This window comes from Streptopelia decaocto, assembly GCF_964273445.1.
Source record: "Streptopelia decaocto genome assembly, chromosome: 17".
NCBI classification, from domain to species: domain Eukaryota; kingdom Metazoa; phylum Chordata; class Aves; order Columbiformes; family Columbidae; genus Streptopelia; species Streptopelia decaocto.
Window position 1 is genome coordinate 11,426,557 of NC_138672.1, and position 14,100 is coordinate 11,440,656.

At 50.1% G+C, this 14,100-nt stretch overlaps 1 protein-coding gene across 8 annotated transcripts in view; it reads left to right on the forward strand.

The window, feature by feature from the left end:
* GAPVD1 (GTPase activating protein and VPS9 domains 1) overlaps positions 1 to 14,100 on the forward strand; it is a 29,730-nt gene that overhangs the window by 81 nt on the left and 15,549 nt on the right. For 3 of the 8 annotated variants that reach the window (XM_082067447.1, XM_082067453.1, XM_082067452.1), the window contains exons 2-8: positions 6,618 to 6,833; positions 7,223 to 8,066; positions 9,282 to 9,368; positions 10,329 to 10,463; positions 10,580 to 10,769; positions 12,549 to 12,709; positions 13,380 to 13,509. In XM_082067447.1, the coding sequence (XP_081923573.1) occupies positions 6,649 to 6,833; positions 7,223 to 8,066; positions 9,282 to 9,368; positions 10,329 to 10,463; positions 10,580 to 10,769; positions 12,549 to 12,709; positions 13,380 to 13,509 (1,732 nt within the window). In that variant the 5' untranslated portion in view covers positions 6,618 to 6,648. Of the gene's footprint in view, positions 1 to 487; positions 569 to 707; positions 809 to 6,617; positions 6,834 to 7,222; positions 8,067 to 9,281; positions 9,369 to 10,328; positions 10,464 to 10,579; positions 10,770 to 11,644; positions 11,726 to 12,548; positions 12,710 to 13,379; positions 13,510 to 14,100 lie in introns of those variants that run through there. The other 5 variants (XM_082067454.1, XM_082067448.1, XM_082067449.1 and 2 more) reach the window with 5 other exon arrangements.

A 14,100-nucleotide genomic window follows, 5' to 3' on the forward strand; every position in this document is an offset into this window, starting at 1 on the left:
CCCGCCCGGTGCCCGCCCGGCCCTCCCGCGCTGCTCGGAGGAGGCGGAGCGGGCCGGGCGGGGGGGGCCGGGCCGGGGCTGACAAACCCGTCCGGTGCTGGGGGGCGGGCGGGCGGGCGGCGGGAGCGCGGCCGGTGCGTTGTGTTATTTGTACTGAATTTCGGGCCGGGGGGTCGCCCGCAGCCGGGCGCGGGGTCTGCGGGGCCGGGCCAAGTTGGCCGTGCGGGTTCCCGGGGGTTCGCCCGCTCCCGCGCGGCCCCACCTGCCGTGTCAGCGCCCGGAGCCGCGCGGGGGCTGCGGAGGAGCCCGACCGGCGGCGCGGGGCGCGGGGCCCTCGGACGCGGTGCCGGGGGGACCGGGCGCTGCGAGCGGCCCTGAGCGGCCCCGCCGCCTCCTCCGTGGCGGTTGTGATGTGCAGGTTGAAAACTCGTAACTTGGCCAGGACCGTGACTTCCCTTTTTTGTTCGTAACAGACCCTTAATGCTGAAGAACTTGGTCGAGCAATTATCTGTCTCTTTTCTTGCAAAGTCACGATACGGTGCTCCGGAGGAACGGCCGCTCGGTAAAGGTCTGGCACCGTGTGGCACCACGCGCGGACAGACAGGACGGACAGACAGGACGGACAGACAGGACGCTGGCGCGTGGGCGACGCAGTGGGCTCGCACGCAGAGGCTGCAAATTGGAGTTGATGGAGGGGGGAATGGCACGGACAGCACGTGGAGTGCGAAATGCTGCGCTTCTGTAAAGCAGCACGGTGGTGCTTTTAGGAAACTGCTGCTGCTGCGGGGGGTCCCCCCAGATACATAAGGTGGTCCACGCGAGGGGTTTGGTGTGAGCTTGGTCAGGCCCTGGAGCAGATACTCTCTCCCTATAGCAGCTGCCCCTGGCGGTGGGTGCGGGTGGGATGGTTCGGGATGGGGAGGGAGCTGCTCTCCTGGGAGCGGGTTGGTTTTGTCACCTCGAGTGGCTGCAAGTTCCACGATTCTTCTGCCTAAAAGTTTGTGAGTACGACCCCTTACGTAAGGGGAACTCCTCTTTCTAGCATCACCAGCAACTGGAGTAGATCGTTAGCACAGCTATATGTTTTCGTTGATTTTATGCAACACAGTAATACCGTGACAGATAATTTAGCAGCCCACAGGTCCTGTGTGTTACTGATAAGCAGGAGAAACGAGGTGCTTCTCGCACGTGCATCTTGCTGGGCAGACGGTTCGCCCAGTGCTGGTTCAGAGCGGCCGCTGGGCACAAGCAGACTTGAGGTATGAGTTTCCTATTAACATTGATTAGGCAGTTGAACTGAAGCAAATCAAAATGCATTTTGCACGTTGTGCGCGTGTTTTGAGATGGCAGATGTTGTAACATGCGGGTTCAGCAGATGAGTCCTGGGTCACGGTGGACTGTCCTACTGAAGAATGGGAATTTTTTAAGCTCAGCTTTGGGAGATGGGCTGCTCGCTTGTGTAAGGAAATGAGGCTTGTTAGTTGTCCCTATGGGTATGGATGAAGAAAGAGGTACTTCACCTGGGGGGCATTAGCACGGGAGCTATTCAGGCTAGCTTAGGAGTTATTTTTGCAGTAAGACAGAGTGATTTCAGCTTTGCCTGGCTCTGCCCTGCCCACGCTGGATCTGCCCAAACTTGCTTTGGAAGTTGAGCCTTGCGTAGCGAGACTCGGGAGGAGAAAATAACCCTGAGCAGGAAATGCTGGAGGAGGAAGAAGAATCTGGTGTACGAGCAGTATTTACTATTTAATCTCTTTTCTGTCAACCAAATTGCAGAAATATTCAATGGAGATATCACTTGTTCCTGTGTGCCACGCTTGGTAAGGTGGAGTTTGGTATCTAAAGATTAAATGTAGTGTTTTCCAGGACTTTCAAACATGGGAAGCCACCTATAGCCTGTGTTCATCAAAGGCGGAGGTGGCCTTGGGTTCTGTGGCACTGATAGCAGCGCGGGACGGCTCGGATGCGGCCAGGTCACGCAGGATTTGCTGTTGATGTGGTGGAGCATCATGAAGTGAAATCATTTAGATCGTTGTGCCGAGCAGCTCTTACCGTGTCGCAGCTTTTAGTTGGTTACCGAGCAGTCTTGAAATAACCGACAAAAAACTGAAATGTTTTTGTATCAAAATGAAATTGCCAGAATTGAAAAATAATGTGTAGATAGCAGGAGTGATTTAACATCTGCTATTTTTTCAGCCACAGCAGACTGTTAGAAGGCAGTTTAGGAGATTTAGATACTTTATACAACTACAGCCGTCTGCTATTTCAGGTATGGTGCATGGCAGCCATAAATCAGGTAACTGGATAATTATGGGCAGCTTTTCATTTATGAGAAACCGATAATCTGACCAGCAGCTTTCTGGCGCTGGTGCCCGCGCAGCTGCCGCCGCTGGCTGGGCTGCGGTGCTGCCGCTGCGGCGCATTACCGAACCCGGAACCGCGGCCGGAGCTCCTGCCGCGGCGCGTTACCGAACCCGGAACCGCGGCCGGAGCTCCTGCCGCGGCGCGTTACCGAACCCGGAACCGCGGCCGGAGCTCCTGCCGCGGCGCGTTACCGAACCCGGAACCGCGGCCGGAGCTCCTGCCGCGGCGCGTTACCGAACCCGGAACCGTGGCCGGAGCTCCTGCCGCGGCGCGTTACTGAACCCGTAACCGCGGCCGGAGCTCCTGCCGCGGCGCGTTACCGAACCCGGAACCGCGGCCGGAGCTCCTGCCGCGGCGCGTTACCGAACCCGGAACCGCGGCCGGAGCTCCTGCCGCGGCGCGTTACTGAACCCGTAACCGCGGCCGGAGCTCCCGCCGCGGCGCCGTGGCCTGGGAAGGTCCGAGAAGGCAACTCTTGTCTTTTCCTACTGGCTGTGAAGGCCGGAGGGTTTCGGAGGGGAGCAGCGTGTGTCATGTAGGTGTGTTACTGACACAAGGGTTTTTCTTTCAAGACAGGCTGTGTTACTAATACCAGTGTCTGAAGGGAGTAATAACGTGTGTGTCTTGCTCAACGAGTTTTTTTGGGTTTCCTGGGCTGTGTCGCAAGCTCTCCCGGCGCCGTGAGGAGCCTGCTCGGTACCTGCTCTGGGCTCCGTGCTCTCCCGTGTCGCTGGAGCCCGCGGGGAGGACGGGGCTGTTTGCGCTGTACTCGCTGCACTCGTGTGGCTTCAGAAAATCCTTTTGTAAAAACCAGTAAACGGGAGCATTGCTCTTCAAAGAGCTGAATTTCAGTAGCAAGCACTACCAATCGAATTAGTGTAATTTTCATGGAGGGTTATAAAGACAGGGAGGCTCCTGATCCATTTTTTTGTCCATAGGGTAAAACCTCTTGACATCCTGTGGACTGACAGGAAAACCCTGTGGATTTTCATAGTTCTGGACAAAGCGGTGCTACCTATTGACCGGCTGCAGTTGGTTCCAAATCAGTTCTCTTGATTTCATGATTTATGCTGTTCTACAGTAGCGACAGTTAAGATAGACACGGGAATAGCGGCCGGTTGACAGGGCACGAGCAAGTAGTCATGGGATCGGTATATTTAGAGGTGCAGGTGCCATGGTCGTCCTTCAGAGCCTTGTCTGGTGTGGGGCCTGAGCTTTACAGCGGTCATTAGTTTAAAAAATGCGCAGCAACGCGCAGCGTCTCCGGTTCGCTCGGTGCGTCGGTGCCTGTAGTGGCTGCGATGCTCTGTCGTGGGGAGGTGCACCGATCATTGGGGTGTTAGGCAGTAACTTCACTTTCTGAGTATGTGCAAGGCCCATATTGTCTTTTTCGAGTGGTGTCACAAGTGGTGCAACGTTGGTTTGCAGTAGTCTGACCTTTCCTAGTTTTGTTGCTCTTTTTATTTGCTGGGCAGGTGGACACATACATCAGGACCCTGGACTGTGTGGGACTCTTGTCTGCTTTCTGAGTATTAACTGATAGATATATATATATTTTTAAATTGTCTGTAGCTCCGGAAAAGGTTACCAGCAATTTCACTGCTATTTGATAAGCATAACTCAGCACAGAAAGTGTGTTGTTTCCAAGCCGCCTGTGTTGCTGGCTGGGCTGGTGGCGTTTGCTCCCACCTGCGGGCTGGGGAGAAAAAGGTGATTGTAGAGGCCGAAGGCTCCAGGTGCTCAGTGCATCCCCGGGGCTGGAGACGGCTGCTGTGGGAAAAACAGGGACAGCGAGTGAAACAGGGAGAGGGAATGTTATTTGTAAGTGTTTGAGACACCTCAGAAGCCATTTAATCAGCTTGTCTACTGTTAAATGTGTTTATAATGAGTGACCCAAAAATAGAAAGTTGTTTTGAAATTTGGCAAGGCGAAGGCGCAGGAACGCGGGCTGAGTCAACGGCTGTTTGTGGCGGCTCCCCGTGCGCTCCCTGCTGCCCCGTGCACTCCCTGTGTGCTCCCCGTGGGCTCCCCGCTGCCCCGTGTGCTCCCTGTGTGCTCCCCATGGGCTCCCCATGGGCTCCCCGCTGCCCCGTGCGCTCCCTGTGTGCTCCCCATGGGCTCCCCACTGCCCCGTGTGCTCCCCGTGCGCTCCCCATGGGCTCCCCGCTGCCCCGTGTGCTCCCCGTGGGCTCCCCATGGGCTCCCCGCTGCCCCGTGTGCTCCCTGTGTGCTCCCCATGCGCTCCCCGCTGCCCCGGGTGCTCCCCCAGTGCTCCCCGCTGCCCCGGCGCTCGCTCACCGGCAGAACCGCTTGCACCGACGGGCCGGGAAAGCGGAGCCGGTGCGTGGACACCTTAGAATGGAGAATGTCGGGTGGCGGTGCCGAGGTTTGGGAAGCCGAGAGCAGCCCTGCCGTGCAGCCCCCGCGGAGCCTCCGGGGGGACAGCGGCTGGTTCTGCAGGTCTCCGGTGCGTATGTTTCTATGGGTGCAACTGCTTGTTCCCACTGGTATCAATAGCTCACAGCCGGATAACGAGTTGCTGCGGGGTTTGCAGGCCGTATCAAGTTTAACGCTATGGGATTTTCTGTGAGCCCTAAAATTCTAGGACTAGAAATAAATTTGTTGCAAGAAGTTGTTATTTGTCTCTCAAAGAGCTTTGGCAGCAACGTCAGTGTTTCTTTTTCTAATAATTTCTCTGAGGCTGTCCTAGTTAAAAACATGTGCATTATTGCATCCCTGAAGTTCCTTCCTTAATCTCCTCTTCGGATGCGTGAGCTGCAGCCGCTGCTTTGGGTTGCAGGGTGTTCGGTTTGGGTTTTTTGAGGGTTGTGTTTGTGCGGGTTGGTTTGGTTGGGTTTTTCTGAGGGCTTTATGTCCACGATTGTCTGTATTTGCTAGGAATGGACTCCGAACCATCAGGCGGGATAAGATTGCAATGTTTTCTGCATAAAGGCTTGTGATAGCGTTTCTTTTTGTCACTGCTGGGGTTTTGGTTGTGAGGTTGAAACTAAAGATGGGGGAACTTCGTGGCGCGCAGGGAGCAGCGATGGCTGTCGGTGCGCCTGGCGATCGGCCTTTCTCCGCATGGAAAGACCCAGCAAATGTAAAACCTGTGCCTAATTAGGGAGCTAATCTGTGTTCTTCAGAGGGATGATCTCCTGGCAGGCTGGGCAGTGAGCCGCAGGTCTGGGAGTCACCGGGGCGCGGGGCCGGTGCCCGGGACGGGGTCCGTAGCCTCAGGCGTGGCGGAGCCGGCGTGCGAGCGAAGCTCCTGGCCCGCGGGGCGGCGGTTCCCGCAGCTGCGGCGCTGGGGCTCATCGCCGGGTCCTGCTCCGCTCCGGCGGGTCCGTCACCACGCTGACAGGGCACCGCGACAGGCCGGAGCTGGATCAGCCCTCTTTTCTTCCCAAATTAGCTGGTGTGGCTGTGAGCTCTGGTGGGGAAGACGACACAGAGCAGTTAATCATTAATTCCATGGAAACATAATCTGATCTGCACGATTCTACCCCTTCCCTTGGCAGCATTAATGCAGTTGATGTTTTTTCTTCCACAGACTTAATTTTTAGATGGATTAGCTCCTTGAACATGTTTTGAATGGTGTGGTACTCTGTTTATTTGACTGGTAATTAAGATGTTGTCTAATTATGAAGTCAGAGCTAATGTTACATTGAGACGTAACAGTGGTTTGTGTAGATTTTTGTCCCCGGTGTGCTATGAAATCCTATGGTTGTTGCAGTTTTGCTCTCTTTAAAACAACATTTTTGGATCGTGGCCCAAAGAAATATCCTTCTGAATTAAAATATTTGAGGAATTTTTTCTGAATGAATTCTACTGTTGAGTGAAGTCTCCAGACTTCCACACTCCGCCTCATCTCAGGATTGATACTTGATTTTATTTTTAATTTTAATTCGTAATATTATTATTATTGAATATTTTATTAGCAGGAAAGGCCAATGCTGGGAGGTTTGTAGCGCCGTGCTACCACTATTTCAGTTCATGAGTCGAAAACATCATTTGCCACTGTGCAAGTGTCCTGATGTGCTGATGTAACAAGGGGTTAACGAGACCGGCAATTAGGAAACTTGCATTAGGAAGGACTGATAAGTCGTTAGGTGGTGGGTTCTGGATTTAGAGAACATCCTAATGTGCCAAGATGGACGAGGCACCGCGGTATCTCCTGCCAAGTGTCTGTGTGACCTGCTCCTCGCCCCTTGGGGCAGACAGACCTGGTTCATCTTCGTTCTTTGTTGCAGTGGACGCTGTGGGACCCGCTCGCTGCCCAAGATGGTGAAGCTGGACATCCACACGCTGGCCCATCACCTCAAGCAGGAGCGCCTCTACGTCAACTCAGAAAAGCAACTGATTCAGAGGCTCAATGCAGACGTCCTGAAGACAGCAGAGAAGCTGTACCGCACAGCGTGGATCTCCAAGCAGCAGAGGATTAACTTGGACAGACTGATCATTACAAGGTGACTTGGTGGGGGTGGTCCTGGGGAGAACAAGCTCCCAAACTTTGTGAATTGCAGCAGATCCATCAGATTTTTCACACTTAGTATCTGGAGTCCCTTGCTGTACTAATCATAAAAATAGTCAGGTTTTAAAAGGAATCTCTGCTTGGGAATCTGACGCGCCTGAAACTTCCTTGTTGGCTGTTGAAGCTGCCTCTTTGTAACATCTCATTTGGTTTTCTTCTGTTCATAGTTTATGGGAACGAACTCTCCTTATTCCTGAATTCGTAAATCATTTGTGTTGGCTGTATGGAAGGACTGTTGTCCTTGGTGGTAGTCTTGTAAGAGATTGACCACGTAGCGTCTTTTATGAAGAATTACTTAAACTGTTTCAATGTTTTTCTTTAAAGTGCCGAAGCTTCTCCTGCCGAGTGTTGCCAGCATGCTAAAGTCTTGGAGGACACGCAGTTCGTGGACGGATATAAGCAGTTGGGATTTCAGGAGACGGCTTATGGAGAATTCCTGAACAGGTTGAGAGAGAACCCAAGGCTCATTGCGTCCTGTCTGGTCGCCGGAGAGAAGCTCAACCAGGACAACACTCAGAGCGTCATTCACACGGTCTTCACCTCCATTTACGGCAACTGCATCATGCAGGAGGATGAGAGCTACCTGCTGCAGGTGCTCCGGTACCTGATCGAGTTTGAGCTCAAGGAGAGCGACAACCCGCGGCGCCTGCTCAGACGAGGCACCTGTGCCTTCAGCATCTTATTCAAACTTTTCTCTGAAGGGCTCTTCTCTGCAAAGCTTTTTCTTACTGCGACTTTGCATGAGCCGATCATGCAGCTCCTGGTTGAAGATGAAGACCACCTGGAAACCGATCCAAACAAGTTAATTGAGAGATTCTCTCCGGTTCAGCAGGAAAAGTTGTTTGGAGAGAAGGGCACAGAGAAGTTCAGGCAGAGAGTGCAGGAGATGGTTGACTCCAATGAGGCCAAGCTGGTGACCTTGGTGAACAAGTTCATTGGGTATCTCAAACAAAACACGTACTGTTTCCCGCACAGCTTGCGCTGGATCGTGTCTCAGATGTACAAAACGCTCTCGTGTGTGGACAGGCTGGAGGTCGGGGAGGTCAGAGCCATGTGCACGGATCTTCTCCTCGCCTGTTTCATCTGCCCCGCCATCGTGAACCCAGAGCAGTACGGGATCATTTCTGATGCTCCTATAAATGAAGTGGCAAGATTTAACCTGATGCAGGTATGAGTCATTTTAAAGTAGTCTTTAAAAAATGAAAAGTATGAGATATGTTCTTGGCCTTTTTTTTCTACTACTTTACTACAGTAAAGTTACTTTCTCTCCTACCTATAAGACAAATGCTAACAAAATACTTGTGTTATCGTGGCTGAAAAGGCATGCTCTGAAGTTTATCTGTTTGCTGAAGATATCAGCTTAAAACAATTATTACATGTATTTCTTTATCTCTTAGAAGAGTTGCAAATGTACTTTATAAAAAGAAATTATAAGAAATGGAACTAAAGCGTAGAAGTGGCAATAAGTAGAATTCTGGAATGTGTGTAAACTGATGTTATGCTGTTCTTGCTAATGTTAAGTATTATGCCAGGTGTTGCACGAATAATGCAGCATTGTGCTGCACACACCTTGTTTGGCAGCCGCGGCGGCGCTGCGGGGGCAGTGACCCGCTGCTGGGGGACCCTGCGCTGCTCCCCAGCCCTCCTGGCGCATTTTTGTCTCTGTGTATTCTGGGGCAGTTTGGTGCCAGCGTGCAGAGGTGTAGTCTGAGGGTATTAAGCAACACTGTTTGACTGAGGATACTCTCCACACAAGCAGCAAAACCTGCTTTTTAACGCCGTCCGTGAGCGGGACGGTGCGCGATTCCCACCGTGGCACGTCCTGGTGGGTTTTGTGGCCGGGCCCTTGCCGGCGTTTCTCTGTGACCCATTCACCATCCTGCCCTGTGTCGCTGCCCCTGTGTTGCAGCAGAACCTGCCGCTGGTGACTGAAATGGAGAGCTGGTTTGCCGTTGGGGTTAGTGGGGACAGATGCTCTGAAACAAGGGTTACCCCTCCTGCTCTTTTTTCCTTCCTCCAAAATATTCTTAGTAAAATCCATGCAGCCTTTTAACGTCTGCAGGTTTAGCATGACCTAGATTCAACTCTCAGTTCTGACGTGTTGTAAAACAAAACGTGCTTTGTTCCTGGGGAAGTGCGGATGCTCAGAGCACACTGTGTGTGCAGATTTTCTTGTTTAATGCGGCAACTGTTGTTTTCTAAAGCTTCTTGCACTTTTTATGCCCCGAAAGCAAGTGCAAGACTGTCCACTCAACCAGAAGCATTTCTTGGAGTGTTAAATGAAGATAAATCTAGAATGAAGGAGGTGACTTAGCTGATTGTGGAGCTGGGTCCGGCAGGGTGTTGTTTTGGAGTGCTCGCTCCTCAGGCTCCTGTTCCTCAGGTGGGGAGGCTGCTGCAGCAGCTGGCCATGACGGGCGCCGAGGAGGGCGATCCGCGCACCAAGAGCAGCCTGGCCAAGTTCGACAAGGTAAGAGCGCGGCTGGAACAGCAACGCTCGGGTGCCTCTCGCCTTCTGCAGCCTCTGTTTGCAGACACTGCGGGGGACTCACCGACCCGTGAGTCACAGGGACCGAGAGGCAGATCAGATCCTGCACGGAGCTGGGAACAAAGTTCTGGGTCCTAGAGTTAAGGGTCAGGGATTCTCACTTTTACTGTGATGTGATACTTCTTAAAACAAAACACAAGAAATAAAAGCAAGTTACCTTTTGAACATAAATGCTGAATTACTGCCTGTGGTTGTTCTGCGGAACCTGATGAAAACACTTTGATCCAAAGACAACTTCTATATGAAATCTGGTTTAAGACCAAGTAATTTGTTAGTACAAGAACATTCTGGTCCTTTTTTGTGTTGTTTTGCTTTTTTAAATTCAGTTTTCTCTTTGTTAGTGTGAATCGTCCATAGCAACACTGAAATTAGGTTCCTCAGAGGAACTGTGACACTTGTGATCTTTGATGTATTATCATCTGTTTAAGAAGCTGTTGATTTGCTTGTGTAACTTTCAGGTTTTTGCGAATTATGATTGTTACACGTTCATCATACAAAGTTTTGGATTCATTAAAAAAGTACCATTCAATCAGATTAGAAAGTGATGTTGTGTGTTGCTTCCTTGTTTCACTTTCCGTCTGCGCTCAGCAGGTGCTTCGGGAAGGGGCCGTTTAATTGGCATAACAGTCTAATTTTTTAAAAAATTGTAAGAAGGCACTTAAGTAACACTTTTGAATGCAAAAGAGGAATGAAGGAAATGCTGAAAGTAACAGCATGCTTTCCTTGCTTGCTCTTCAGTGATTTTAATGATATGTGACATTTTATCTCAAGATTTGAAAAGTAGGAAGCAGAGCTTGTATCACAGTGTAAACTCAACTGGTGTCATAAGTGCTGTTCTTTCCAGCGAACGGTGTCCATGTAAAGCCCTTTTTCTCTGTGCAGAGCTGCGTGGCTGCGTTCCTGGATGTGGTTATCGACGGCCGGGCGGTTGAAACTCCCCCCATGTCTCCCGTGAACCCGCTGGAGGGGCTGAGCCGGACCGTGGTGTACGTGACGCACAGCCAGCTCACGGCCCTGGTAACGGCTCCGCTCCTTCACTACAGCTGCACGATTGGCCGCGTGTTTACAGGCGGGATGAGCAGCGCTGGTAGTTTGTGCTGCAGGTCTTACCTGTGCTCATTCTACATTTTCAGGTTGGCTTTATGCGGAATGTGATGTCAAGTGATCAACTTAAGGAAGATCGGATGGCTTTGGAAAACTTGCTGGCAAACCTACCCCAGAACAAACCAGGGAAAAGCAGCAGCCTGGAAATGACTCCGTATAATACCCCACAGCTTTCTCCTGCAACTACTCCGGCTAACAAGAAAAATCGATTACCAATAGGTAAGGAGGGCAAGCAGACTTCTTATACCTGGATACATTTTCTGTGCCATTTTCCGGTCATGTCTTGGGGTTACATTTTGACTACAGCTTCGGTTCCTGTGTTTTCTGTGTCGATGGTGAGGAATCCCCTGTGCATGAGGGGCAGCGGGTGCCGTGCTGTGCGGCGCGTGGTGAGCTGCTCCGCTCCGGCTGAACCAAGAGCGGTGCCGGTGGTCGCGCCGGCGCCGTGGGGACGAGGGGCGGGTGAAGAGAGGACGCAGGTCCGGGAGGGAAGGGAAGGTCGCTTGGGAAAGCGGGAAGACCGAAGCGATGACGCTTAATTAGTGGGATAGAATAACTATTGAATGTTTGTCTCAGAAGAGAGCAAATGTGGAGGAGGATGAAAAAGCAAGAGCAGAACTTCCAGAGTATGTGCTGAGAACAGAAGCTTTCTTCTTTCTCCATTACTTGCCCAGCCTAATTCTAATTGTTAGTGTATTGTAATGCAATTTTATGTTTGGGTTTTTGTTCTCTTTTTGATTATGATTTCTGAGTTTAAACTTTTCTGTTTCAATGATATTTTCCGTTAAACTGGGCAGCGTGGTGCTCTTCAGTGTATGTTTACATGAGTACGACCACATGGGATATTTCTGTTTGTTTGGGAGATTTGGTGTTAGTGTGTAACAGGGTGAAAACATTTCAAGCATGGTAAGTAGCAAACAAAGCCCACAAACCCAACCCCAAATACATCTATCCCATGTTTTTTTTAACTCCTGAATGGTTCTGGTCTTGTGCCTGTAAAGCAGTGGCACAACAGCATTTATTTTATGGTATAAAATAGTTTTTGCTCAAAGTTTTGATTTCTTTTGTTTCATTTTAATGCTTTCGAAATCCAGGACAGCAGTTGGCAGCCATTACTGCCTGGGACACTTCTGCTGCCAATCTTTCAGCTCATATAACTCTAGTAACCCCGTTTGGTGGGTAATGCCCTCTTTCCGTTCTCTGTGCCGTTTTCCATCGAGCATGTGACGTTAGCGTAGCTTTGCTTTGCTTTGCTTTGCCCGCCGGTTGCTTTTCCAGATTTCTTCATTGATCTCTATATGAAACTCGTTTTGTATGTCTGTGTCATTTTATAAACACGTCGTGTGCATTTGTGTGATAATCAAACCTTGGTATGACTTGTGCACACCTGCCTTGGTGTCCCTGGGTCAAACACGGACACAACTGGTGTTGTGCTGCCGTGCTCAGGAACCGTCGCTCCGTGGGGTGTTTTTCCTTCCGCGGTGCCAAACTAGTAGAGAGTCAAAAAACAAGCAGAGCGGAGCACCTGGTGTTGAAATTGTGTGTCTGGGTCTGAGACAGCTGTTGGAGTAAGATTTCCCTGCTTTTTAGGAGAAAAAATCTCCCAAATAAGTTAATGAAAGTTATAAACCACAGGAAGTTAGACCTCTGGTGGTGGTGGTGGTGACAATCTTCGTTTCCCTAGTTAATTCATTAAGGGTCTTTCTGTGAATTGAATACCCTGAATTTGCGTAGGTGAACAGGACACAGTTTCTCTAAACTTTTATTTTGAAAGTCTGCTCTTTTTTATTTAGAAAGGTTGTTTTTTCATGGTTCAGCACTCCAATTTAAACACCACTTCCATCTCTCAAAGTCTGACTTTTCATTTTCTAAGTTTATTTAGTATGCGTATTATTAATTCAAAGCACTGGTGTTCTGTATTTCAGTTGTATTGTCTCTTTTTTCCTCCTTAAGCAGAGAAAAACTTTCTGACGTTGGTGTTTTGAAATATTTCCTCAGCAACACGTAGCAGAAGCAGATCGAACATGCAGCTGGAGCAGCACGGGGACCACGAGGGCTCCTCGCAGGAGCCGGTCGCGGCGGCGCAGGCGGAGGAGGTGCTGGTGATCTCCCTGGGGACGGCTCCGCAGGTCACGCCCGGCATGATGTCCGAGAACGAGGTACGCGGGAACGCTTTGGGAAGCGCAGCCTCTGCGTTCGCTGAGGGCAGAACAGTTAAACTGTGCCACCGAGTTCGGGTAATAAATCCAGAGTGGGAATTTAAATCCTTACTTTATTCAATTTGCGGGTTGTACCTTTCAAATATCCCTTTGATTGTTGTTTTTTTTCCCCTTACTCGGTATACCTGCAAGGTGTGAGAAGCGATGTATTATATTAATACAGGACAAATGAGCCTGCTGGGTTTCTGCAGAGGCTTTGTCACCTTGGTGCTTCAGAGCAAACCTGGGCTGTTGTCACTGAGTCTGAAGAAGCTGAATTTTAGCGTTGCAGCCGTGCCTGGTAGTCGGGTTTATCTCCTTTTGCAGCCTCGTTACAATCAGCTCGCATGTTCTATTAGTCTGCTGGGTGATGATGTGATGTGGGGAGGAGCTGGCGGCTCCCTCATAATCAGGACTTGCCTCGTGTTCCCATCTTGGGTCCCTACATTCTCTCCAAGCTCTGACTTGGGAGATAATTGGCTTTTTTCAAATGGAATGTTAGAAATCTGATTGCGCCGTTAACATCTAGGGGAAAAAATGCAAAAAATGAGCACAGTGTTTTGTTCACTGTTTAATTATCTGAAGAATAGATGGGTCTAAGTGAGTCCTGTTTCTTTCCCCCACTCTCCAGGTCTTAAATATGCAGCTTGCAGATGGTGGGCAAGGAGATGTCCCCGTTGATGAAAACAAGCTCCATGGTAAACCTGATAAAACCTTGCGCTTTTCCCTCTGCAGTGATAATCTGGAAGGAATATCTGAAGGTGAAGGGCTACTTCAGTCTTTAAGAAGTTTTGTCCTTTTGTTTTTCCATAAGTGTAAGGGCACGTGTGTCACATGCAGCCGGTCAGCCTGTCCTCTGCCGTTCGGGAGGCTGTGCTGTGTCACCCTGAGAGCCATGCAGAGAAAGAGCCTGCAGCTGCATTTTGACCTGCAAAGGCCTCACTGAGTCTGAGGATTAGGAAGAAAAGCCTAAGTGTATTTAGAAAGAGAAAACGGGGGTTTATTTTCTTTTGAAACTTAAATGCAGTACTAATTATTAAGATAATCTAACTTAGCTCTAAACTTACGCTTCTCAGGCTTACTTTTCATCATGTTTTAACAAGCTATTACATATCTCAGAATACATTCTGGACTCTTTATAGGAACCTCAGACAGATGCAAGCTGAGGTTTATTTGCGGTATTGAAGAGGTTTGTACAGATGACTCAGGCTCAGCCTGCGTTATTTAGTGTAATTCCATAATTCAGTTTTCGCGCTCTCTCTTCACAATCAGAAAACAAATTCCTGGACAAGTAAACAAATGAATGGCAAAGACTTTATTGACTTTTTGTCACAGTTAAATATGGTAATGGT